Raw genomic sequence first — 27,937 nt, 5'->3', positions numbered from 1 at the left:
TCCCTCTTCCAGTGCAGTTTGTTACCTTCTCTTAGACTTATAATTATCCTGGCCTTTCTTTATATCCACAGCACTTAGCAAAGAACCTGGCACATAGTAAGCACTTAATAAGTACTTGTTCATCTTTTTCAAGCAAACATTTATTAAAGACCTTTTATGTGCTAAGTTCTGTGGGATACAGAGAAAGGCAAAAAAATTCCCTGCTCCCAAAAAGCCCACAGTTTGATGGAGAAGGCAATATGAAAACAACTTTGTACAAACAAGATATATGCAGGATAAATTGGAGACAATCAAGACAGGGAAGACCTTAGCATTAAGGGGGCTCAGGAAAGACTTCTTGAAAAAGGTGAGATTTTAGCTGCAACTTGAAGGAAGCCAGGAAATGGAGATAAGGAGGGAGAGAATTCCAGGCATGGAAGGGCAGCTGATGAAAATGGCTGGAGTTGGGAGATGAAGTGTCTTAATCAAAGAACAGCAAGGAGACCAGTGTCACTAGACTACTTGGGAGTGAGTAAAGTGTAACAAGACAGGAAAGACCAGATGGGGCCAGGTTATGAAGGATTTTGATGCCAAACAGTGGTTTATATTTGATCTTGGATATGATGAGGAGCCCCTGAAGTTTTTGAATAAGGGAATGACATAGACTTGCATTTTAGGAAGATCGCTTGGACAGCTTAGTGGAGGAAAGACTTAGAGTGGGAAGAGACTTGAGGCTGACAGACCCACCAGCAGGCTGTTGCAATAGTCCCAGCATAAGGTGATGAGAGTGTGCAACCAGAGGGGTGTCAGTGTCAGAAAAGAGAAGAGGGCATATGTAAGAGATGTTACAAAGGTGAAATTTATAGACTTTGGCAACAGATTGACTATTGGGGGGGAGGGGAGAGGTAGGAGAGATTAAGAAGTGAGGAATGGAGGATAATACCTAAGTTGTGAGCCTAGGAGACTGGTAGGATGGTGGTACCCTTGAGAAATTGACTCGAGAGCTGACTAGTGCACTAAGAGGTTAAGTGACTTGCCCAGGTCCTATGAACAATATGTGTCAGAGTTTGGAGTTGAACCCCAAGTTTAAGTGACCTTGAGGTCAGTTCTATATTTGCTAAAAAGTGTTACTTCTTCAACATAGTATCTATACAGGGTAGTTTCTGTGGGGTAGAGCACTAACACCTGAAGAGAACCTGAAAGAGAGCAGAAATGACTTAGAGTTCTAGGAAGTGGCACCAGAACTGAGCTTTGAAGGGAACTAGGGATTCCAAGAGGTGGAGATGAGGAAGGACAGTACTGGGTCAATATTTGATGGCTAGTGAGAGGTTGCCACAGTTTTACATTGATGATTTGAGTCACATTTTGATAACTTGGCGCTTTGATGGGTTGACCCTTTTTGCTGCATTAATCTGTAAAACTCAGCTTTCCATGGTTCAGCTGTTCAGGCATGGCCTCTGATAAGAGTCACTTTAGTGCCACTTGGCTTGCTGAAGTAGCTTTCATTTAGTAGTGCATTGCTTCCTTTATTGAAGCATTCCTTGATCGACACAGCTGAAAGTGTGCTCTCTCTCCTCAAATTTTCTGAGAGTACTTTGTTTGGATCTCTCTTTTGTCCCTCTCCTTAGTATCCCTTGTGTTATATTTAGCTGTGTAAATATTTCATTCTTGAGGATAATGTCTTCAGTACCTTGCACTTATTAGATCAGTCAATAAGCCTTTGTTAAACACCTACTATATGGGGATACAAAGAAAAGTAAAAAAACAGGCCCTACCCTTCTGGAGCTAAATGCCTAATAAATGTTTGTTGAATTAAACTGAACTTGATTTTTTTGGTTTTTTTTGTTTTGGTTAGGCAGTGGGGTTAAGTAACTTGCCCAGGGTCACACAGCTATAAACTGAACTTGTTAAAATGAACCTGTACATTTTAGGAATAGAAAGACTGTTTCTTTTGGAAGTATTGCGTGTTCTGGATATGGAAAATAATGTCTTTGGAGAAAAGGTGCTAGAAAAATTTAATAACAAAAAAGTTAAAGAGTTAAACATTTTTATTGTGTGGCCTCCAGCAGAACTCAAAAAAATTGAATTAAAAGTCAGTAGCAACATTTTGTATTATCCTGTTTTGTGAAATAGATTTATTTTATCAGTTATCAGCAAAGGAAAACTGTATCTCCTGGTAATGCTGTTAGATGTTGATTTAGGTGAGAGGTGGAGTTGGAAGAAAGAGTGTTTCATAAGAATTAAGAGTTCCAAATCTCTTGGGATTGTGTAATTTGAAGCTACTGTTACTGTATTTCTAAGACATTGCATATTTGCTTAGGGTCTGATAATGAATAGAGATCCTAGGTTTGTACTTGTTCCTACTTTAGAGCATAGAGATAGGGACTGGTGCTGTGGTTTCATTGAGTTAGTAAACTCTCAGGGAAGGAAACATGCCTCTTCAGTTTTTCTAGAGAGCTGCCTAGAAAACTGAGAAGTTAAATGACTTGCCCACAGTCACCCAGCCAGCTAATATTTGTCAAAGAAAAAACTAAAACCCACGTTTTTCTGTCAATTTTTAGGTAGTGACCATTCTCATGACAGTTGTATATTGGAAATAGAGCTGGATTTGAAGGCAGAAGATCTAGTTTTTAATGCTGGCTCTGACACTAGCTATGAAACATTTAATAATTTGTTTTTAGTTTTTGTTATTATGGACTTGAAAAATATCAACAGACATGAACATTCTCATAAACAAAGAATAGAAAAAGAGAATTGTATGTGAATCTGCAAATCTATTACAGCTTGGTTTTTTTTTTTTTTAAAGAGTATAACAGATCCAAGACATAAATTCCAAAGCTGTCCTGCTTAACTGTGTCTCCCTCTGGGAACTCCATTTTCTCTTCTCTGCATTTAAAAACATGTTTTATTGATGGTTGTGTGATCTTGGGCAAGACACACTAACTTTCTAACTCTTAATTTCCTTGACTATAAAATGAGTATAGTAACAGCCCTTTATCACAGGGTTATTGTGAGAAAAGTTTATTGTAAACCTTAAAGAGATACATACATTTGAGTTTTTAGACCTGTACTCTAAAAGATTAGGGGACTCCCAACCTTTATGGTCATTCTAACCCTTCCTTTTACAAAGAAAACTGAATCCAAGAGATGTTAAATGACTTGCCCAACATACAAATTTTGTTGTAGTTGTTCATTTGTTTCAGTCCTGTCCAACTCTTCATGACCCCATTTGGGTATTTTTTCACAAAGATACTGGAGTGGTTTGCCATCTCCTTCCCCAGCTCATTTTACAGATGAAGAAACTAAGGCAAACAGGATTGTGACATACCCAAGGTCACACAGCTAGTATGTGTTTGAGCCTAGATTTGAACTCAGGAAAATGAGTCTTCCTGACTCCAGGCCTATCACTATATCCACCGTGCCACTTAGCTGCCCTAACATACGGGTAATTCAAGTCAGTAAACATTTATTGCATATTGTCGACTGCCTTCATAAAAAGTTTAGATCACAAAAGGGAAGAGAGGTATAGGATAATAGGTAGCAGGGATGGATAGATCAAATGAGGGTTTTCTTAAGGATAGGGGAGACATGGACTTGTCTGTAGGCATCAGGAAGAAACTGAAGATTAGTGAGAGAATGGGGATAACAGGAAGGGTTATCTTATGGAGAAGATGGGTTGGAATGGGATCTCTTCTGCATGTAGAGTGGTTTGTCTTTGCAACAAGAGCCACCACTTCATGTAAAACAGGAGTGAGGTACAAGATAGTGTTCTCAGGGGTGAGGAAAGGAATCTGATTGATGTGAGTTGAGGAAAAAGAGAAGAGAGAGAATTCTCTTCATTGTACAAACAAAACTAATGCAGTTACAACTGGAAGGATAATCGTTAATTGGAAAAATATTTGTGCAGCAATTTTTTCTTAGAAAGGTATTGTATCCAGAATATATAAGGAGTGAATTTAAATGTATAAGAACAAGAATTCCAAGTTGATAAACCCAGTTGATACAACGTGTGTGTGTGTGTGTGTGTGTGTGTGTGTGTGTGTGTGTGTGTGTGTGTATTCCCAGTTGATATCCCCAGTTGATAAATGCTTAAGGTATATGAAACAGGCAGTTCTTAAAGGAAGAAATCCAATCTGTTAACAACGATGTGAAAAAATGTTCCAAGTCACTTAATGATTATCGAAAGGCAAGTTAAAACAACTCTGAGGGTCTGTCTCAAACCCATCAGATTGGCAAAGATAACAAAAAAGGAATGACAATTGTTTAAGTAATTTTTGGGGAAAAAGGCATCATAATGTATTATTGATAGATCTATGAACCTATCTGTGAATTATCCTTCTGGAAAGCAATGTGTAAATTTCCTCCAAAAGCACTTAACTGTGTAAGCCCCCCCTTTTTAAAAAAAATTCAGTTTTACTTTATTTTCAGACCCACATTCTTCCTTTTCTACTTCCACTTCTACCTTACTTCATTAAGAAAGCAAAAAAATTGGGGCAGCTAGGTGGCACAGTGGATAGAGCTCTGGCCTTGGAGTCAGGAAACCTCAGTTCAAATTTGGCCTCAGACACTTGACACTCATTAGCTGTGTGACCCTGGGCAAGTCACTTAACTCCAATTGCCTCACAAAAAAGCAAAAACAAAACAAAAAACAACAACAGCAAAAAAACAAACCCCCAAACCATTACAGACATATGTAGTCAAGCAAAACAAATATGCACAATTTTTTTAAATGCCTCAGTCTACATTGTGAGTCCATCACTTTATCTGGAGGTGGGTAGCATGGTTCATCATGAGTCCTCTGGAATCAGGGTTGACCATTGTGTTCATCCAAGTTTCTAAGACTTTCAAAGTTGTTTGTTGTTACAAAATTGTTGTTATTGTAAAAATCTCTACTCCTGGTTGTGTTCACTTCACTTTGTATCATTTCATACAACTCTTCCCAGGTTTCTTTACAACTATCCATTTTATCATTTCTTATAGCACAGTAGGATTCCATCGTAGTGATATTTTGTTCAGCCATTCCTCAGTTAATGGGGACCCCCTTAATTTCCAGTTCTTTGACATCATGAAAAGAACTGCTGTAAACAATTTTGTAAACATGGTTCCTTTTCCTCTTTCCTTGATCACTTTGGGGCATATGGGTCAAAGGGTATTGTGCATGCTTTTTGACACATTTATACTACTAAGTAGGTCAGTACCCTGAAGAGATCAGAATAAGAGGAAAAGGATTCATATGTACAAAAACATTTGTAGCAGCTCTATTTATAATGGCAAAGAACTGGAAACTAAGGGGGAACCCACCAATTACGGTATGTCTGAACAAATCATAACACATAGATTATGACATAAGAAATGATGAAAGGGACAGTTTCCAACAAATCTGGGCTGACTTATATTAACTAATTTAGAATTAAGTTAGGAGAATGATTTATACAATAACAAAATTGTAAAGAAAAAACAATTCTAGCTTAAGAACTCCATAGGACCAATGATAGGGCCATGCTACCCTCCTTCTAAATCAGAAGTTAATGGAGCTGAATGAGATACATACATTTTTTAACATGACCAATGTAGGAATTTGTTTTTGCTTGACTGTGTATAGTCATTACAGTTTTTAAAAATAATTTGCATGGGGGTGGTAGGAAGAAGTTGGTGAGAGAGTAGCCAAAAGAAAAGGTCATTGAAGCATTTTTAAAAAAAAAGGCACAGAAAAGAACAGCGAGAAAACCAGAAGGAAACACAGACAAGCAGAACAGCTTTGAAAGTTGAATGTTAAATTTATTTTGTAATTAGAAAAGCAAGCTGTAGTAGTAGATGTTTGCATTTTCACATTAATCCTCTTTTTCTGTTCTTCGTAGATGAAAATGCTCATTTTATTTGATATTTAAGGTCAAAATAAAAATAAAGTTTATTGATTTTAAAGAAAATCTAGTCTAATTCCCTCATTTTGATCAGGAAAAAGCCACAGAGATGTCGTAAGATATTATTTTGAGATAGGGTCCAGACCTATAATTTTTTTTTTGTGGGGAATTCTCAGTTTAGAAAGTTTCTCCAGTGATGTAGATTGACAACTTATCTATGATTTATGATATTAAGTAGTTGCCTGGTTGCACCAAGAGGTTAAGTGTTTTATCTGTGATCACATAGCTAGTATGTATGAAAGGTAGGGCTTGAACCTAACTTTTTCTACTCCAAGGTTGGTCCTCTGGTCATTATGCCATGATGCTTCTCAGCATGACATAGAACCATAGATTTAGAATTGTAAACACCTCACTTATCTTCTTGTCTATCTCCCTCCTCATTTTATAGGTGAAGAAACTGAGGCCCAGAGAGCTCAAATGATTTGCTCAAGGTCACCCAAGATAGGTAGTTATCAAAGCCTGATCCACTCTTAGAGCCCCAAAACCTGATTCATACTTTGGTCCTCTACCTTCAAATATAATGCCAGACAGACCAGGACCCAGAGTTAGAAAGACCTAAGTTAAAATCATTCTTAGATACTTAGAAAAAAATTTTTTTTCAGTTTCAAATTCTGTCTCCCTCATTTCCTTCCTCATTTATTGAAGAGGCAACAAATGTGATACCCATTATAGAATGAAGTCATGCAAAACATATTTCCACATTAGCGATGTTGTAGAACAAAAAGCAAGAAAAATAAAGAAAGAGAAAAAATGCTTCAATCTGCCCTCAGAGTCCATCAGTTCTCTATCTGGTGAGAATCAAAAAGGACCCTCATATGGGGTCATGACCCACATATGGGGTCATGACCCACAGTTTAAGAAGTGCTAAAGGGGTCGTGAGTGGAAAGAATTTAAGAAGCCCTGTTCTATACCATGGCTAGCCACTTTGGAAAGGAGTTCATAAAAAGACTATATGAGCCTGCTATTTGCCTTTAAGATAGTGAAACTGACTATGATTGGGGAAGTAGATCATATAGCATGGTAGAATTAACTCAGGATTTGCAGAATTAATTTACCCTATTAAATGGTGATAGAGAGTTTTGAAAGAGTTATTGTACGAAAGTGTATGCCTTCTACCACCAGGTACTGGAAAAAGTGGAGCCCATTTTTTCTGCATTCATTTGGTTTATTTTTACCTCTAACATTTTACTGAACTTTGTAGTACCCTTCAGAACCAGATTTGTTTGGAAGTATGAGATTGTAATAATTGAATGTGTGTCTATAATAGGCAAAGCAATAATCGTTGTATTGACAAGCAAGTTTTGTTATCAAAAACTTTGTGTGACCAAAAGATTTCTAATTCAGTCAGTCAACAAGCATTTAAAATCTTACTGTGTGTCAGACTCATGCCCCAGAAGGTATAAAGAAGGGAAAATAAAGGCAAATTGGAGATGATTTTTTTTATTGGTGTAATTTTTGCTATACCAAATTCCAACAAAACAAAAGAATCTGGACTATTTCTTGGATTTTGTTTTGATGATATTTTACTTATACTACTTTTTCCCCATTCCTTTTGAAAATTAGTTTTTAAAATTCTAAATTTAAACACCAAGTAAAATGGGCTTTTTACATAATAGAACATAGTATACATATACATAGAAAAGAAAAAGAACATTGTATACGAAACTGGATTTCTATTATGTGCAATTTGCTTTTCTTTTAAAACATATATATAATAATTTCAATATGTAACTTTCAAAGGTATCCTGCCTCGCTGTGATTCCCTCTCTGTAATTCGTTTTGGCTTTCTATGCTATTTTTGCTTCTCTGCATTAAAAAAAAAGAAGCTCCAATGACCCTATTTTCTTTTTCTTGGGCTACTCTCATCTCTAGTCTTGCCCAGCCCTTTTCCTCCTCCCACCCATCCACCATTGGGGGGAAAAGAAGAAAAACTAAGTCCTTGTAACAAATATTCATAATCTACTATCTGCTAAACAGATTCCCACATTTTCCATGTCAGAAAATGTCTATCTTATTTTGTGTCTTGAAGTCATTACCTTTCTTGTCTTGATACAACATTTGAGAAATAAATTAGAATTACAGGGTACATAAGGGCTGAAATGGTCTGAGAGTCTGTTTCCAAACTGCTTCTGAGAGTAGACCAGAAGTATGAAAAATAGTGCTTTGCAGCCTAAGCAGAAGGAAGATATTGTAATTAAAAAACTTTTTTTTCAAATGTTCCCAAACTTGCATATAAATCCCTGGAACAGAGCTAAGAATGTATCTTTTTGTCTCCTTGGGGACAAGGAAAATTCCTGGAATGTTTGGGAATATAAATGCTATGAGAACTTGTTCTACAAGTTGGCTTTATGTCAGCAAAGTTTTCCCTTGACCCTAAGTGCTGAGAAAAGGTTTGATACTATCTTATGATTATTTTTATATATATATATTTCTGTCCCAAATAAACACATACACACAAATTCATGTAACTAACATTAATTGACCTCATCAAATATATATATTTTTTATTCTTTAATTTGTTCAGTTTTTTGGAACACATTATATATAATTTCATCCTTAGTGGCACTATTCACTTGTTTTGAATAAATCTCTTTGAAAAAGAGAATAATAATAGTTCGGCCTACAGAAAAATTTAAAAAATATTTTTGTTGTATTCATTTGTTTCAGTTGTATCTGACTCTTTGTGACCCCATTTTGTATTTTCTTGGCAAAGATACTGGAGTAGTTTGCCATTTCCTTCTCTAGCTCATTTTACAGATGAGGAAACTGAGGCAAACAGGGTTAAGTGACTTGCCTAGGGTTACACAGCTAGTAAGTGTCTGAGGCCAGATTTGAACTCAGGAAGATGAGTCTTCCTGACTCCAGGCCTGTCACTCTATCCCCTGTGCCACTTAGCTGCCTAAAAATGTTTTAGGAGATTTTAAAATACCATTATTACACAAGTAGGCAACCAGATATTAAATTGCTTGTAGTATTAAGGTAAATGCTTTATTCTGTTGATCATAAGATAGTACCAAACCTTTTCTTAGCCCTTCTCTGAGGTGATGTATGTAAAACAAGTGCTTAAATGGATTTGTGATTTTATTGATTAGAAAGTTCCCTTCAAGAGTACAGATCAGAACCCATGTATTCTGCCCATCATGTGCAGATCTTGTCCATATTCCTCCCTAAGTTTGGCACACTGGAACCATCCAAAGTGCTGAAGGCCCTCCTGTCTCATTTGCTGACCTAGCAAGGATGCCATTGGAATACTCTGATTTTCTACCTGTCAGGTCATCATTCTTGCCACAGTTCCAGTCCATCTTCTCTTCCTGTCATACAACTCCTTGATGACATCTTTTATTCTGTTCTTCAGAGTTCCTCATTTGTCATATATTGCAGCTGCTCACACTTACCATGCCATCTCAGTTGTCCTCTGTGTGATAATCATTTTGAAGTCTTTGGAGATACTTGTATTCCATGTGTTGCTGCTATGTAGCAACACTGATAGAATGTTAGTATTAAAATTATGGGCCTTTGCTTTAATAGGAAGCTTGGAGTAAATATATAACTACTAATAATTATATTATTATTATTATTTTTTCAAATTGATCTTAATTTTTTTTTCAATTAACAGGCATTTATTTTCTTTCGCCATCTCCTCTCTCGCTGGAAAAAAAAAAGAAAACCAAAACTTTTGTAAGAAATGTACATGGTCAAGTAGAACAAATTCCCACATTGGCCATGTGAAAATTTCTGCCTCATTCTGCATCTTGAGTCCATCACCTGTCTGTCAGGAATTATCTACCATTCTTCATTATTAGTCTTCTAGAATCATGTTCCCCTGCATGGTCTCCATTCTTCTTTGGGAAGAGAAGAAACACTGTCTCATCAAGCACCAGTGTCCTGCCTTTGGGATAAAGTGAGCTCTATTCCATTGCAGGGGTGTCCTGCATTTCACTGGAAGAAGAGAAACATTATTCAATCAAGCATCAGACTCCTCCTTCCAGGGAAGATGAGAAAGAATGTTCCATCGAGTCTCCATCCAGCCTGTCTCTTACCTAGGGGGGAAGGGCAATAACATCATTCTATTAGCTCTAACCACTAGGGGTCCTGAACTACCAAAACCTCCTAGAGGGCTGCACTCTGAAGCCAAACCCTTATTGACAAAGAAAACCTCCCTGAAATCTGTCCTTAGGGGTTAACAAACTCCACTCTGCTTCATACCCTCCCCCTCTCAAGGGATTCTGAACCCTAGGGTGTCATCATTCACACCTCACTCCTCCTCCCCCATTGTCTTATTCCCATCTTCCTCAACCCAGGCCTTCCTCACCATGTACCATTTGAAAGCTACCCTCTTCCATTGTCCTCTCTGAAACCCATGCTCTGTAAGTAACAAATATGCTTTACTTTCTTATCCTAGGTACATTAATTTTGTCAATGCAGAAGCTTTTTGCTTTCATGTAATCAAAGTTATCTATTTTATCTTTTGTAATTGGCGTTTATCTTTTATTTCATTAAGAACACATCTATCCATAGCTAAGAAGTGTATGATCTGCTTCTTTTCTAGTTATTGTTTTTTTTTTTTATGGTATGATCTTTAATATTAAGTTTGTGTATCCATTTAGGATATATCGTGGAATATGGTGTAAGGTGTTGGTCTAAGCCTAATTTCTCTGTCAGACGCCCATGTTCTCTTACTGGCCAAATCTACTAGCCTTTTCTCAATCCTCACTCTTTATGACCTCTCTGCAGTCATTTACACTGTCATCACCCTCTTCTGTCTAGGTTTTCATGACACTTCCTTAGCCTGGTTCTCCTCAATCTCCTCTGTTGGATATTCATCAAGGTCATACCGGCTAATACTAAGCTCTATCCTTGACCCTCTTCTCTTTTTTCTGCATACTATTTCACTTGATTTCATCAGCTCCCGTGGATTCACCTATCATCTCTATGTTGATGACTCTCAGATCTACTGATTCATTCCTAACCTCCCCTACCTCCCAGTCTTTCATTTCCATCTCTCGATTAGACATCTCACAATTGATGTCCTATAAATATCTTAAACTCAACATGTCCAAAACTGAACTCATTATCTTTTCCTGCCTAACTTCCCGATTACTGTCCGGGGTACCACCATCCTCCTGGTTACACAGGCTCACAATCTAGCTGTTATCTTTGACTCTTTATTGTCTTACCCACCCACCCCACCCCTGCAATAGCCAATTTGTTGCCAAGGCTTGTTGATTTCACCTTTGCAACGTCTTTTGTATATGGGTTTCTTCTGTCCTCTGACACTGCCATCAGCCTGGTGCAGGTTCTTATCATTTTACAACTAGTCTATTATCATCAAGGGCTGGTTAGTCTTTCTGCCTCAGTTCTCTACTCACTGCAGTCTGTTATCTATTTAGCTGTCAAATTAATCTTCCTTAAGTGCAGAAATAACCGTGTCAACTCAAACCCCTCCCCTCCAACTCAATCAGCTAACTCAAGAATCAAATATAATAATCCTCTAAATTATTAAAATTATTAAAATAAGTATTCAAAGCCCTTCACAACCTGGCCTCCTCCTACCTCTACAAACTATTTCCTTCCACATACTCTGTAATCCAGTGATACTGACCTCTTTGCTCTTTCTTAAACAACGCATTCCAGTTTCCACTTCCAGACATTTTCACTGGCAGTTGCCCATGCCTGGAATACTTTTCCCTACTCAGCCTCTTGGCTTTCTTCAAATTGCAGCTAAAATCCCATCTTCTATAAGAAGCCTTTTGTCACTTATCTAATGCTAGTGCCTTCCTCCTCTTGATTATCTCCAGTTTATCCTTTGTCTGTCCTATTTGTACATAGTTATTTTTGTGTTGCTCCCACATTAGACTATGAGCTTCATTACTGTTCTTTGCTTTTCTTTGTATCCTCAGAATTTGGCATAGTATCTGGCACACAGTAGGTACTTAATAAATGCTATTGACTGACTCCCACTAATTCGTTTTTTGCATAGTCGTCTACTGGCACACCCAAATTACATGAGATAATTTTCCTTACCCTTCCTCTCCTTTTTTTCCTTGTAGTATATCCCTTTTCTACTTTCTTTCTTTTCTTTTAAGATTATCAAAACATAAAAAAAAGACCCTACCAGGTTATCTTTCTTATTAGACTCCTTCTATGATTTTTGATGATGGTAAGGTTCTAAGGGGTCATATGTGTCATCTCCCCACCTTAGAATGTAAACAGTTCATCCATGTTTGGTTCCTTATGATTGCTTGCTTACATTTACCTTTTTATATTTTTCTTAACTCTAGTGTTTGTATTTCAAAGTTTTTATGGTCTTTTCATTTGAGATTCTTGGAAGTTCTCTATTTCAGTCCATTTTTTCCCCTGTAGGAATGTTTTCAGTTTTGCTGGGTAGGTTCTTCTGGGCTGTAAGTCTCTATCTTTTGTCTTCTGGAATATCATATTCCATGTTCTCTGTTTCTTTTTTAGTCATAATTGCCAAATCTTCTACTGCAGTTCCTTGTTACTTAAATTTTTTCTACCTGGCTACTTGCAATATTTTTCTTTGACCTGGAAGTTCTGGATTTTGGCTACGATGTTCTTGAGAATTTTTATTTTGGGGGTTTCTTTTAGGAGGTAACTGGTGGATTCTTTCTATTTTCACTTTGCTCTCTGCTTTAAGACATCTGGCAGTTTTCTTTTGTTATCTAGACTCTTTTTTTTTCTTGGTCATGGCTGTCAGGTAGTCCAGTGATTCTAAAATTCTTTCTCTTTCAACTGTTTTCCAGGTAATTTTTGTTTTTTAGACAATTGGGGTTAAGTGACTTGCCCAGGGTCACACAGCTAGTAGGTGTCAGGTGTTTGGTCTGAGGCCACATTTGAACTCAGGTCCTCCTGACTTCAGGGTCAGTACTCTATCCATTGTGCCACCTAGCTGCCCTTTTCCAGGTCATTTTTAAAAATGTGAGATAACTTACATTTTCTCCTATTTTTTTTAAAAGAAGTTTGATTCTGTTTTAATATTTCTTCTTGTGTTGTGGAGTCATTTGCTTCTATTTGGTCCATTCTAATTTCCGTTCTAGTTTTCAAGGCATCTGTTGCTTGATTAAGATTTTGTACTTCTTGTACCAGTTCTTTCTTCTTTGGTTCTCATTTCTTTTCCAAAATTTTTCTCCAGTGCTCCAGTTTTTTTCCCCCCTCTACTGCGCTTGATTTCAATTATAATTTTTAGCTCCTTTTAAAAACTCTTGTTTCATCTCTTCTAGAATTCCATTTGAATTTGTGACCAAATTAATGCTTTTTCTTGAGGCTTTACTTGTAGATGTTTTGGAGCTTTAGTCTTCCATCTGGGTTTATGTCTGGTGACCTTGTCACTATAATAGTTCTTTATGGTGGGATTCTTTTTGTTTGTTTGTTCATTTTTTTCCAGCCATACTTCCTCGATTTGGTCTTTGCGTTAAAGCCAGGTTCAGTGTTTGAACCAGGGGTGGGGAACCTGTGGTCTGGAGGCCACATGTGGTCCTCCAGGTCCTCAAGTGCGACCCTTTGACTGAATCAAACTCACAGAACCACCCCTGGACTTTGTGCTATTGTGCCGTTGCTTGCTTCTGTACTTGTTTGTAATTACTGAATGACAGTCTAGGGCCCGTGACTGCTCCTTCTCCTCAACCATATGCATAGGTCCCCTCTTTAGTCCACTTTGGACCTATGACTCCACACTGGGTAGTGAGTGACAGAGCTGCCAGTTGGCACCTGCTTCTACTCCCTGCACAAAGTCAGGATCCTTTGTGCCAGATCTGGGATCTCTACTTGCTGTGAGGCACGGTTGCAAGCAGGCCCTTTTTCAGTCCATGTATTTGAGAGCTCTTTCTGGCTTTTTCTGCTTGGCCTCTGTCCCCAGTGACCGCTGACATCTTTCTATCTCCTTATGCTGACCTGAGCTGGAAATATGACTCATTGTGATTTTTTTCTCTTGGCTTTCTTAATCTGGACTTAGTTTGGTACATTTTCTTTTTCTAGATCTTTGTGGAATAGCTGTGGGAGATAGCTTGGCTGTATTCTTTCTGTTACTTTGCCATCTTGACTAGTCTCCTGTTGTTAAAGGAGCTTTGAAATTTCCAAAAGGCAGTTCAGCCTGCTCTTTTCCCTCTGTTTAACTCTGGGCACGACTCATTGTCCATTTGTATTTCTCTTCTGGCTGAACATACTGATGAGCCAGCTCTGGTGAATTTCTCTCCAAATTAATGTTAAAATCAGGGCAATAGAAATTCTTCATCCATTTAATCCTTCCTGTGTGGGTGGATCAGCTGAACTCTTTTATGTGATTATAGATCTCTTCCAGGAGGCTTTGTAATGTTCTTCCAAGAATGCTTGCATCCTTGATACGATTGTCACAATGTCCTACAGAAGAATCCTTCTTTGACCTGGACTCTGTACTGGATCTCCTCCATCACAGTGGTGAACACCTTTGGGAAAGCATAAATCTACCTGTTGTGACTTGCCTGGTGTTTATTATGAGGGGATGTTTGAACAAGGTTATTTCTCTAGATATAGAAGATTATTAGAAGAAGAATAGAAGAAAAGAAGATCCAACTAGATCTTCTAAGAAACTTTGAATGATTTTGATGGGAGACACACCTTATTGTAAAAATGATCCTGTATGCAATCTTGTGTTTTACCCAATCAAATGCTTTTTTGTTATAAACAAACAAAAGCATTGTAATCTAATATCCTTTACATCTTTCAGTTAATTATGAAATAGTAAAGATGTGGTCTTGTGGTTGAATATCATCTGCAGAACTAACATAAAGGGGGATCAGGAAAGTCTTTTTAAAAAAATTTTTTTAAAAATTTATTTCAATTTATCAATAATCACTTCTATAAGCTTTTGAGTTTTAAATTTTTCTCCCACTCCCTCCTTACTTCCCTTCCCAAGACGGCACACAATCTGATATACTCTATACATTTACATCCCTATTAAACATATTTTCACATTAGTCATGTTGTAAGGAAGAATTAGAACCAATAGGAGGAACCACAAGAAAGAGGAAACAAAACAAAATAGAAAAAAAAAGAGCAAATAGTATGCTTCAATCTGTATTCAAACTTCATAGTTCTTTCTTTGGATGTAGATAGTATTTTCCATATAAGACTTTTGGAGATGTCTTCGATCCTTGCATTGCTGAGAAGGGCTAAGTCTATCAAAGTTAGTCATTGTACAATGTGGCTGTTACTGTGTACAACATTCTCCTGGTTCTGCTCACTTCACTCAGCATCAGTCCATACAAGTCTTTCCCGGTTTTCTGAGGTCTGCCTGCTCATTATTTCTCATAGCACAGTAGTACTCCGTTACATTGATATACCACAACTTGTTCAGCTGTTCCCCAGTTGATGGGCATTCCCTCAATTTCCAATTCTTGGCCACCACAAAAAGAGCTGCTATGAATATTTTTGTACATGTGGGTCCTTTTCCCATTTGTATGATCTCTTTGGGATACAGCCCTAGAAGTGCTATTGCTGGGCCAAAGGGTATGCTCGCTTTTATAGCCCTTTGGGCATAGTCAGGAAAGACTTCTTGTAGAAGGTGAGATTTTAGCTGACACTTGAAGAAGCCAGGAGGTGGAGATGAGGAGAGAGAGATTTCTAGGTGACAGAGGGGAACCTAGAATTGAGAGATGGAATGTCTTGTTTGAGGAATAGCAAGGAGGCCAGTGTCACTGGATCATAGATTACTTGGGAGTGAGTAAAGTGTAAGAAGACTAGAAAGGTGTCAGGGAAGTCAGGTTTTGAAGGGCTTTGAATGCCAAATAGAGGATTTTATATTTGATCCTGGAGGTGACAGGGAAGCAACATGGTTAAATTTTTTTTTTAGGAAGATGATTCTGACAGCTGAGTGGAGTATGGGTTAGAATGGAGGAAAACTTGAGATAGGGGGACCAACCAGCAATTGCAGTGGTCTGGGTATGAAGTGATGAGAGCCTGCACCAGGGTGGTGGCAGTGTCAGAGGTGATAAGAAGATGTATAGAAGAACTGTTAGGGAGATACTTGGCAACAGATTGTATATGGAGGAGGGGGTTGAGAGAGAGGAGTCAAGGATGACACCTAAGTTGTAAGCCTGGGTGACTGAGAAAATGGTGGTAATAAGGAAATTAAGAAGAGGGGAGGGTTTAGAGGGAAAGATAATTGGTTCAGTTTTAGTCATGTTGAATTTAAGATGCCTACCAATTTGAGATGTCCAATAGGCAGCTTGATATTAGACTAGAGATCAGCAGAGAGGTTAGGGCTGGAAAAGTAGATTTGAGGATCATCAGTATATTATACTTTTCTTCCCACAGCTTCTCCAGCATTGACTATCTGGTTGTTTTTTTTAATCATCTTTGCCAGTTTTTTTTTTATTGTGAAGTGAAACATAAGGATTGTTTTAATTTATATTTCTCTTGTTAATAGTGATTTGGAGCATTCACAGGTATTGATACTCTGTAATTCTTCTTGTTTATACCCTTTTATTGCTTAACTATTATCTATTACAGCTCTTTATGTTACATATTTGTATCAGTTTCCTACATGTCTTAGATATCAGGCTGTTATCAAAGATATTTGAGTCAGAGATTTTTCTCTATTTGATATTTTTACTCTTCTATCTGCATTGATTTTGCAAAGGTTTTTAATTTTACCTAGGAACATGCAGGGTTAATATAAATATGACTATATAATATTCCTTGTAGAAATATGGGAAACTATGCCAATAAACAAAATTGGTGATTCTGACTAAACTTAACTACAGATTTTGTGTTATCAGTAGGACAGACTAAATGAAGAACCAGAAACAGATAAAAAACAAAACAGTAGCCCAATGTTTGTGATAAACCCAAGAACATAAATTATAGGGTGAAATATTCTCTATCTGACAATAGATGCTAGGAAAATTGAAAAGCATTTTGGCAGAAATTGGGCTTAGATCAGTATCTTGTACTATATTTTACAATGAACTCAGATATAGATGACTTTAAACAGTCACATTATAAAAAAATTAGGGGAGAGTAAAAGGAGGTACATTTCACAAGTATCACTAAAGATTGCATCCTTTTTTTTAAAGCTTAATTTTATTGTTTATTTTTATGCCACTTTTCATTTGCACATATCTCTTTCCTCTATCCCTTGTAAAAAAGAAGGAAGAAGAAACCAGTCCAGTAAAACTAAACAGCATTATCATCTGAGTGTGACATGCAATATGCCTCAGACATGAATCTCATGCTTCTTCAAAGAAGGGAGGGGATGCATTTTCTCATCTTTTACACAGGATCAAGCTTAGTCATTAGAATTATGGATTTTTTTCCCTTTTTGTTCTTTATATTATTGTAGTCATTATGTTAGGGGGAGTGTTCTTAACTGAATGGGATAGAGTTGATCATAAAAGACAAAATGGTTTTGATGACATAAAATTATCCCTCATTTTTGTTACCCGACCGGCTTACCTTCTTTTCCTATAACATCTCTCGGATGACATCCTTTAAGCCACTCCTCCTGAGCAATTCTTCTTTAGTAATATGTTGAAACCTGCTCATGCTAACATGTCTTTCTGTTGCACTTTGGGAGACCTTTAAGTCTTTGGAGTCTGATATTCTTTAATATAAACAGTATGTGCTAAAATTAATGTGCAAATAGTAACTACTTATTCAGAAGAAGGGAAGATTACCCTGGGCTGTGGTAGTACTGATTTGATTGGCAGAGCTCTTCAAAGCAAAAGCTAACAACCATTTTGTTTGCAAAAACAAATAACAAACAGAATAGGGAAAAAACAAACCTTAAAAACCTGGGAATGTACCTAAATACTTGTAGCTTCTCTTTATTAAGCTATAATGTATTTACATTCATTAATTTGCATAAATTTTTATTGGATCCAATATTTTTATTGTGCAGTAATTCTTAGCAGTAATAGGTTTCCATACTTTAATTTTTGTTGTTGTTCGTCATGCGCAACTCTTCATGACCTCTTGTGGGGTTTTCTTGGCAAAGATATTGGAGTGGTTTGCCATTTCCTTCTCCAGCTCATATTACAGTTGAGGAACTGAGTCAAACAGGGTGGTGATTTGCTTAGGGTCATCTGTTTAATAAGTTCTGAGGTCACATTTGAACTTGGGAAAATAAGTCTTCCTGACCTCAGGCCCAGCACTCTATCCACTATACCACCTAGCTGCCCCAATACTTTTATTACATAAACAGTAGTTTATATAGTTATATCTATTAAGCTTCAGTGGTTACCTAATTGTATTTATCCTTGATGTTAACATATATAGTGCCTGGCACATAGTAGGTGCTTAATAAATACTTGCTGATTGAATGTTATGAACAATAAGTTCATGTTCATCCTGCATCTGTGAAGAAATAACCTAATTGTGATGGGGTTTAAGCAGAGCAGCTGACAAATTATTGACTTAATTTCATTCCCCCAAAGTAAACAACAAGAGCTACTGTTCTGGGCCAGATTCTGACTAATAAAGAGGAACTGGCTTCTGAAAATAGGAATAATAAGAACCTTAAGAAGAAATGACCAAGACATCTTAGAGTTCCTGATGACTAAGGAGGTGAATTTAGGGAATAGTTTGATATCCACTCTTGATTTTTGGAGTAGGTATTTAAAAAAGAAAGACCAAGTAGGAACCTCTTGTCTAAGATTATTTTTTCACCAACGTATATTATGCTTTATTTTGAAAAAGTTTTCTGATGTCTTATATTTTTATATCTTTCATTTTCTTTTTTTAATTAAACATTTTAAAATAAATGAAAATCTACATTCTCTCCTTCCCCGCTCCCCTATTGAGAAGAAAAATAAATCTCGTTACAAACACATACAGTCAAGCAACGCAAATTCCTTCATTGACCATGTCCAAAAACCATTATGTCTCATAATGCACTTTTATTTTCCAATATAGTCTTCCCTCCCTCCCAGCTTTACCTTATAAAGACAAATAAAGAAGAAAAAAGGGGGGGGGGAGAAAGTTCAGCCATATTAACCAATGTGCCACCGACAGTATATACAGTGTTTCATATCCATAGTCTTTCGCCTATCCGAGTAAGGGGGAAATACATTTCCCTATTTCTCTTCTTTGGTTTCATACCTGGTTATTATAATTACATACCATTCAGCTTTTATTTTTGTTTTTATTTGCATTTATATTGTTGTAGTTATTATGTTTATGGTTTTCCTAATTCTCCTTATTTCATTTTCCATCATTTTAGATGTCTTCCCATGCCTCCTTGTATTCCTCATATTAGCTATTTCTTATGACACAGTAATATTCAATTACGGTCATGTATCACAATTTGTTTAGCCATTCTCCAGGCAGTTACTTTGTTTCCAGGTCCTTTGCTTCAAGCCTTTATTAAGCACCTACCATGTGTCAGCCATTGTACTAGGTACTCAGGATACAAATTCTGTAATGAAGAATGAAATAGTCTCTGCTCTTAAGGACCAACAAAAAAGAAAAAAGAGCTGTCTAAGTAAGTTAGTCAGCATCATTCATCAAGCACTTACTATGAATCAGGTAATGAGGATACAAAATAAAACAAAAACAGCCCCTGATCTCAGGAGGCTCCCATTCTCCTTTTTTTAAAAAAAATATGCTTTTATTTCATTAAATATTTCCTAATTACTTGTAAAATTTTTTTGATGTTCATTTTATAAAATTTTGAGTCCTAAATTCTCTCCCTCCTGCCACTCCCTCACCCCTAGAGAGTGCAAGTAATATGATGTTGGTTATACATATGAAGTCATAGAAAATATATTTCCATATTTGCCATGTTATAAAAGAGAACACATATGCACGAAAAAGAAAAATAAAGAAAGTAAAAAAAGCGTGCTTCAATTTGTGCTCAGAGTTCATCAGTTCTCTTTCTGGATGTGGATAGTATTTTTAATTTGGGTCCTTTGGAATTATCTTGGATCATTGTCTTAATCAGAGTAGCTAAGTCTTTCACAGTTAATTATTGTTATAATATTGCTCTAACTATGTACAGTATTCTCTTGATTTTGCTCACTTCGCTTTGCATTAGTTCATATGAGTCTTCTCAGGTTTTTCTGAAATCAGCCTGCTCATCACAATAGTGTTCCATCACAATCATATACTACAACTTGTCCAGCCCATCCTCGATTGATGGTCATCCCTTCAGTTTCTAATTCTTTGCCTCCACAAAGAGCACTGCTATAAATATTTTTGAATATATAGATCCTTTTCCCTTTTCTTCGATCTCTTTCGGATACAGACCTAGTAATGGTATTGATGGGTTAAAGGGTATACACAGTTTTATAGCCCTTTGAGGGTAGTTCCAGATTGTTCTCTAGAATAGTTGAACTAGTTCACAACTCCACCAATAGTCATGGTATCCTCACAGTAGTAGGAAAGTTGGAAAGGAGAGAGGCTTTTGGGGAGAAAGATAATGAATTTTTCTTTGGACATGGTAAATTTAAGATGTCTATGATATTCAGTTCAAGGTGTCCAGTAGGCAGTTTGTGATGTGAAACTGGAAGTCAGGAGAGAAGTTAGTGCTATAAATGGATATGAGAAACTGATATGTATATACAAGGAACAGTTTTTCTTAGAACATGGCATAAAAATTCCCCAGATCATCCTGATCACACACATCTATACTTATTTCAGTGTTTGTAAATGTCTTTCCTAAAATGTGCTGCCCAGAACTGAACACAATGCTTCACCTGTGGTTTGACCATAAAAGATCGTGGCAAAAAATCTCTCCTCCTCTTCTGGTTGCTTTTTTTTTCTGCTCTGGATGCTTTCTGCTTGCTAATGCTATTGGCCAGTCCCTTCCAGGATTGCTGTGCACAGAGAGAGAAAGCTTCACATTTAGGATATTGAGGATGTTTATTCCTGACCTCACTGCCTTATGAGTCTCTGTGTTGGCTCTGATTCTAAAGCAGCCTAGGCAGAAGTCCCAGGCTACTACTAGCCTTGCCTAGAACTTGCAGGCTAGGGCTGAGCAGGCTCAGGGTTGGGGTCAAGGGAAGTAGGACATTTTATAAATCCGCCATCAGCATAGACCCCAGCTTCTTTTAAATATACCAGTAAAGAATAAATGTGTCATAAGGATAAGCAAAGTGGTTAGTGGAATGCCTTTGGTGTTAATGACTGTACTTATTAATAAGCTTATCAGACACTGAGGCTGTTTCTGTTCTCTCTGGGGGAAAGGAAGCCAGTCTAAGCATTAATGACCTAACATCCTGTTAGCTTTTTGTGATGATTGAAGTTTATTTACCCTAACCTTTGAGCTTTTGCTTGTGAAATATTGTTTAGTCACGTCTCCATTATCTTGTACTTGCGCATTTGGTTTATTTAACACAAGTATGGAAATTTTCACTTGTTCCTATTAAATTTCATCTTACTTGATTTGGCTGAATAGTCTAACCTGTGAGGATTTTTTTGAAAATTTTCCATTCACTTTGGATCCAGAGTGTTAGCTGTCCATCTTGGCTTTGTGTTAGATTCAAATTTTATAATGCAGCCTGTTGTAATGGATAGAGAGTTGTCCTCAGAGGCAAGAAAACCTGAGTTCAATTACTGCCTCTGACATTCTAGTTGTATAATTCTGAGGAAGTATTTTAACTTTCAGTGCCCTAGATAACTCTAAAAATATAAGTTGTAGAGATGATGCCAGCCTTCATTTTGGTTGATGGGGTTTATACAAATGAAATCATAGACCCAGTCTCTATCTCTTTCTTCACATTTGAAGACTGACTTTATCATCCTAAGTGTTAGCTCCTCTTCCTGGCTTTGAATTAGCTGAAAATTTCTTAAGGATTTCCTTCTTTTTTTTTTTGATCTAAGACACTGATAAAAATGTAAAATAGCACAGAACCAGGGAGAGGTGTCTGGGTGTATTCTAATAGATACCTTTCCTCAAATTGACTTAGATTTGTTAATGAGTACTTTTCAACTAATTTTGAATCCACTTACCTATACCGCAATCTAGTGTGCATCTTCCTCGAATTAGGAGGCCAATTTATCAGTGACCACAGTAATATAAAGGAAATCAACATTGAAAGACTTTACAACTCTGATCAATGCAGTAATCTGTGGTTATTTCCAAGGACTTGGAGGTAAATTATGCTGCTCACATCTCAGTAGGGAGATGTTAGACTACAGATACAGAATAAGGCATATGTTATCAGACATAGCAAATATCTAATAATATGATAATATAATATATAATATATAAGTGTCTGATAATGTAATAATAAGCAAATCCTTAATTGTGCTTTTTTTGTGGGGGTAGCAACTTCTGTTGGAGGAAGAGTGAATTGTAACAGCAATGAAGAAAAAATAAATATCAATAAAATTTTTAAGTCAGTAATGGAATCATAAATCAGCCTTAGAAATAAGTAAGTGGTTGCCTCTCTACTGTAAGCCGGTGAGAATGGTGAAATGTCTTTTCATCTTGGGATGGTTATCTCTGGCACTGCAAAGATAATAAATGGAAGGTATATTTAAGGTATTCCTTGCATCCTTAGTTTGACAATTCCAGAGATTCCCATGGTTTAACACAACCTCAGATGAGTCATTAATACCGAGCTCTGCTACCATTGATATATTTTTCAAATTTATTTTGTCATAACCAAATCAGGATGCTTGGTATTGCAACAAAATTATTTTACATTAAAGGAGCAAGATTGCTCAGTCATGCATGTCTTCTCTTTTCAAATGTATGTAGATCCTATATATTTATTGTTTGTATGTAGTTGTTTTCATATTGTTTCTCCCATTAGATTGTGATGGGTGTGAGGTAAAACCTCAGAGCTGTTTTAGTTTAAATTCTTTAGTGATTTGGAGTATTCTTTCCAATGAATGTTCCTCAAACATTTCTCTTTGATGTTAGAGGAGGCTGAATATTATGGGGTATCCTGTGATACCTTTTCTGATTACGTAGAATTTTATACTTGATTTAATTTTATCTGTAGATTCTTAAGAAGTAAAGTGTTTCAAGATATAAATTATTTTACTCTTATTTTCTTGCAGTGGTGGCATCAGCAAGTTGATTTTCATTCTGCCTTCTTATGCTATTTGGCACAAACTGTACCAGACATTTACTTTGATGAAATAGACCCAGAATTGGAAAAACAGGAAGAAGCTGTTCAAATGATGATATTAACTGCACTGGAATGGTACTTATTTAAAGAAGATCCAGTTATTTCCTTAGAGAAATTGAAACAAAGTGGAGCATTTCAGCTTTGTGGGAAGGTTTTCAAAAGTGGGGAGACAACATACTCTTGTAGGTAAGAACTGGAAATTTATAGAATTAGTGTATTTATGGTCTCTGCATTCTTCCTGTTATCAGTAGTATACCTTTTTTTTAGGTTCCTTATCAACTTAAGGCTCTTTATAAAACATTGTCATTTTATTTAATGTGTTTGTTCTTTTCAGGACTTATTAATGGTCTGTGACTAACCCTTATAGCATATTTGTTAGAGTCTCACTCACAGTTAATAAGCCATCATCACATTTTCTCTCTCTGTTGTTTCAAGACCCAAGCTATGGCTTTTGCCATTTCCAAAAAGAGAATGGGGAAGTAGGAGAAACTTTGCTTGTTTTTAGCTATATAGTGAGGGTTGTGTAGTGGAAAGGGGAGGAGTGAGTATGTAGAGAGCCTGATAATGGGAGCAGATTTACTACCAGGGCTCTTTTCGAGAGCTGTCCCCTTAAAGCCCAGTCAGGTACAGAGAATCTTTTTCTTAGTTATTCCTACTTGAAACTTGAGACTGTTTTGGCCTTTGAACTTGAGTTTTGGCTTTTTTCTTCTGTCTAAAAACTAACATGAGATTGTAAATATCTTATTCATTTAAGGACAGATTATTTTTTGTTCTGTTTTATTATAGAAATTTCTGCAGAGGAAACATGAAAAAATACATGTATAAGAATTATACAATATATTTAGAAAAGGAAACAGTTTAACTATTAGAATAATTTGCTTTTGGGGTTAGACAAAATTACTGTGCTGTGTAGTAAACTTTATTCAAATTCTTGAATATTTTTAATTTAATCAGAATTACAGAACTGTTAAAAGCACTCTAGAGATCCCATTTATCCCAACTCCCTCATCTTATAGGTTATGAGGAAACTGAAGCATAGAAGGGTTAAGTTGAGTCAAAGTTGTTAGGTTTTCACAAAATGCTATTGCCATACCATAATGAAGTTAGATAAGACTTCTTTTTTTAATATTCAATTTAATTTTATTTTATTTTTAGGCAGTTGGGGTTAAGTGACTTGCCCAGGGTCACACAGCTAGTATGCGTCAAGTGTTTGGTCTGAGGTCATATTTGAACTCAGGTCCTCCTGACTTCAGGGCCGGTGCTCTATCCACTGCGCCACCTAGCTGCCACAGATAAGACTTCTTTTGAAAAAGTTTTTAATGGTTTTCTGTTTTATCTTTCAAAAATCGAGGCTGTGTCAGTGTTTGTCTTTTGGAACATCATGTAGCTGTTTTCATAGAGTAGTGTTAGCTGAAGGTAAATAATGATTTCTTAGAAGAGTTAACATGCTAATTTAATGTATTGTGCTACTACTTAGGAGAATAAAGTCATTGAGTTATAAAAAAGAACTTATTGTCATGTTTAGCTTTTTAGGTAATAGAATCAAGCAGTCTTTTCCAATTTGCAGCAAAGGAAGGTGTAGAAAGGTTAAGTGAGATGTCCAGGGTCACAAGTTAGCCTTTTCTTTTATTTTTTCCCCTATAACAGCAGTTTAAAAATAATTTCTCTAGATTTTTTTAGTTTTTTAAATCTACTTTAGAGCTTTTCAAGAAGTTCACATCCTTGCCCAAATAATTCGAAAAAGATATTTAGCAAAGAAACCCTTCTATTTTGCTGGTTTGTTGTTTTGTGTTGTTGTTTTTTTTTTCTTTACTGAAGATATTAAGATGATTTATTTTAAAGTTTATTATTTTGAGTCAGTAGAAATGAGGTTGGGTCTTTCTTTCCACAAACCTCAACTAGCAATATGGATCTCTCTGTTAGTGAAGTACTTTTTACACGATGTTGGAACAGCAGGTAATTTTCTTAGTTAGACAGGAGTGTTCTGACATTTTAAATTAAGTCAGGTCAGAAATTAGCCATACAAATCACATAATATAAGGTGAGACTATTAAGTAGTGATTATTAAGTAATCACAGATTGTCTAACAAATAAAAAAACTACATGGAGATGGAAATTTTCAGCTATGTGCTTATTCTAGTCAAGCTACCCTTATTCAAAATATTTTTGGAACTTTTTGGCATTCATCTTTGGAACCAATTTATGAGTTGCACAAGAATGTGAGTTTCATTACTTTATAGTCATATCCCACCATCCTTTTTTCTACCTCTTTCAAGTAGTATCATTCAGTTGATCACCCATATTATTCACCAGACTTAGCTCTGAATAACTTTTGTCTATTTATAAAAATAAAATTTACCCTAAAAGTGTGAGGATTTGCTAACGATGGGGATATTCTGCTTCTTGCCTTCCCTGCTCTGCCCCCAACCAAGAAAAATGCCATTGGCTCTGAGGATACTTGATACAGTAGAAAGCTCATTGCATTTTGAGGACCCAGCTTCTAGTTGTGGCTATGCCATTGGCTCTATAATCTTGGACAGATATTGTAATCTTACAAAACTTTAGTTTCTTCATCTGTAAAATAGGCACAAAAAATATACTATGTGGAGCTGTTGGAAGGAAAGTGATTTGTAAACTGAAATATATCTTATAAACATAAACTACTCTTTATTGAAGGCAAAGACATTAATTTCTGTATATAAGTGTGGTATATTTCTTCAAAAATCATTTTTGAATTTTTTTTATTTTATGATCTATGTAGATCTGTGCTTAAAATGATAATGATCTAGAATTTGGAGTAACTAAATCTCTTCTTTAGGGACTGTGCAATTGATCCAACATGTGTCCTCTGCATGAACTGTTTCCAGAGCAGCGTTCACAAAAATCATCGTTACAAGGTTTGATTGAATTTTAAATTGTGTTTGGTTCTCTGACTTCTTAAAGACTAAAGGTTTGGAATAAAATTTTGCCCTTGTTTTACATGTTTATTTGATTTTTTGATGATTATTAAGATTTTTCTTTTTAATAAAAGTATTAAGGTGATTTGAAAAGTTTGTATACATTGACTTAGAATTTTAGAGCTGGAAGGGGATCTAAGAGAGACATCAGCTTGAGGAGGTAGAATTTTTCTTTTGAGATTTTCGTCTCTAACAAACTGATCAAGAAATCTACTTCCTAAGTCTTCCTAAGTCTCTAAGAGTTGAGCAGCTTCTTAAGGTATAGTTCAGATGAACAGTACCCAGGCCATAAAGAGGAATGAAGGAATAAGATCATCACAAAGTAGTGATACCGTTTAATCAACAAAACTTTGTTTGCTTTTGAGGCCCTCCAGTTGACTGTTTTCAGCTGTGGGTAGTAAGACCTGTAGCTAATGAGGTAAAATACTCCTTTGGATAGCATATTTTACTTAACTTTCTAATTTCCTTTGAACAAGATTTGTAATATTTGTATTTGTTATTAATAATATGTTATTTGTAAATAGAAGTATATACAGCCATTTACACATATAATATTTTTCTACAGACAATACAGGAATGTTGGAGTTAAAAGTCAGAATACCTGGCTTTTGGCATTGCTGCATAATACCTGTGTGACTTTGGTCAAGTCACTGAACCTCTGGGACTTAATTTCTTTATTGGTAAAATGAGAACCAGATTGCTTCTAAGATCCCTTTTAACTCTAAACTGATGATGAAGAAGCTGATGATGAATATGCCCACAATAGCTTATTAGTTCTTTCTTCTGTCTCCTCTGCCACTTGTTACTTGTGTGACCTCGGGCAGACAACTTCACCACTCTCTGCCTTGATTTTTCATCTGTAAAATGAGGGGGTTGGACTGAATGACCTCTAAAGTCCCTTCCAGCTCTAAATCTACGATCTTATATTTCTTCCTGTTTTGGTTTGTTCATTTACTTTAGAGCTCTAATTAATCAGGAACTGAATAGACAGGATTTTTTTTCCCTGTATTGTCTGTCCTTTTAAGAGAAAGGCAAATCCATAAGAAAACAAACTGGTGAAAGGGATTTATTTAAAAATGCAGTAACCAGGATGTTATATCCTGGTTATATATGCTTTTCACAACCTGAGTTCAACCTTTCTTTCCGTCCTTATAATGTATTATTACTCTTTCCATGTACTGTCTGGTCTAGCTTCATGCACCAGTCTGGTCCAGACTTCTTTCCTTGCATCACATATGACATTCTATCATTTATCTTTGCACCTTTGCATACATTGTTATCCATTCCTAGAACGTATTTCTTCCTTACCAGTACCTCTTAGAACTAGTTTCCTTCAAAGCTCAGCTCAAATATCACCTTATAAATGAGTCCTTTGTGATCTTTGCAGCAGTGTTAAGTGCCTATACCAAAATTAACCCTGTATTTTTTTTTATCTACTTACACATCTATATATTGTTTTCCCCAGTAGAATGTATATTCCTTATGGGGAAGAATTGTTTCATTTTTGTCTTTGTATTCCTTATATCTAGCACAGTACTTGGCACATTTGTGCTTTAATAAATATTAATTCATTGCAGTATCTACAATATTGGATAATGGGAACTAATATTTGTAGCTTTGAAATATAGTAAGATACTTAATTGTCAAAGAAAAATTCAATTATCTTTAGTATGTTATATTTACAAGGGTGGGAAAACAGGTTAAGTTCATTTAAAAAAATTTTTACTAGCAAGGTTTAAAAAAAATTGATTGAATGTTTAGTTACATTAGCCACAACACCTCATTTTTTAAGCATACCTGTTATTTGAAATTTTTTTTATAAATTAAATTTGTACTATTTGTATTTCTGTTTTCCTCCATTGTTAAAGCTAATAGAAAATGTGTAAAAGTGAGAAAAAAAACCCACTTTTTAAAAATTGTCCTTTTAAAATCCAGACTTCTAGGGCCCATGTTTTTCTGTGAAGTGCTAGTTTTTATTAAATCATTATGCAGTTGAAATTATTTTTAG

At 36.1% G+C, this 27,937-nt stretch overlaps 1 protein-coding gene across 1 annotated transcript in view; it reads left to right on the top strand.

Annotated features, from left to right (window-relative positions):
- UBR1 (ubiquitin protein ligase E3 component n-recognin 1) overlaps positions 1–27,937 on the top strand; it is a 149,854-nt gene that overhangs the window by 2,351 nt on the left and 119,566 nt on the right. The window contains exons 2-3 of the mRNA XM_021009248.2: positions 22,902–23,158; positions 25,791–25,869. Coding sequence (XP_020864907.1) covers positions 22,902–23,158; positions 25,791–25,869 — 336 coding nt within the window. The remainder of the gene's footprint in view (positions 1–22,901; positions 23,159–25,790; positions 25,870–27,937) is intronic.

The sequence above is a fragment of the Phascolarctos cinereus genome, unplaced genomic scaffold (genome assembly GCF_003287225.1).
Source record: "Phascolarctos cinereus isolate Bilbo 61053 unplaced genomic scaffold, phaCin_HiC Scaffold_3;HRSCAF=262, whole genome shotgun sequence".
NCBI classification, from domain to species: Eukaryota; Metazoa; Chordata; class Mammalia; order Diprotodontia; family Phascolarctidae; genus Phascolarctos; species Phascolarctos cinereus.
This window is presented reverse-complemented; position numbering and strand designations above follow the sequence as displayed.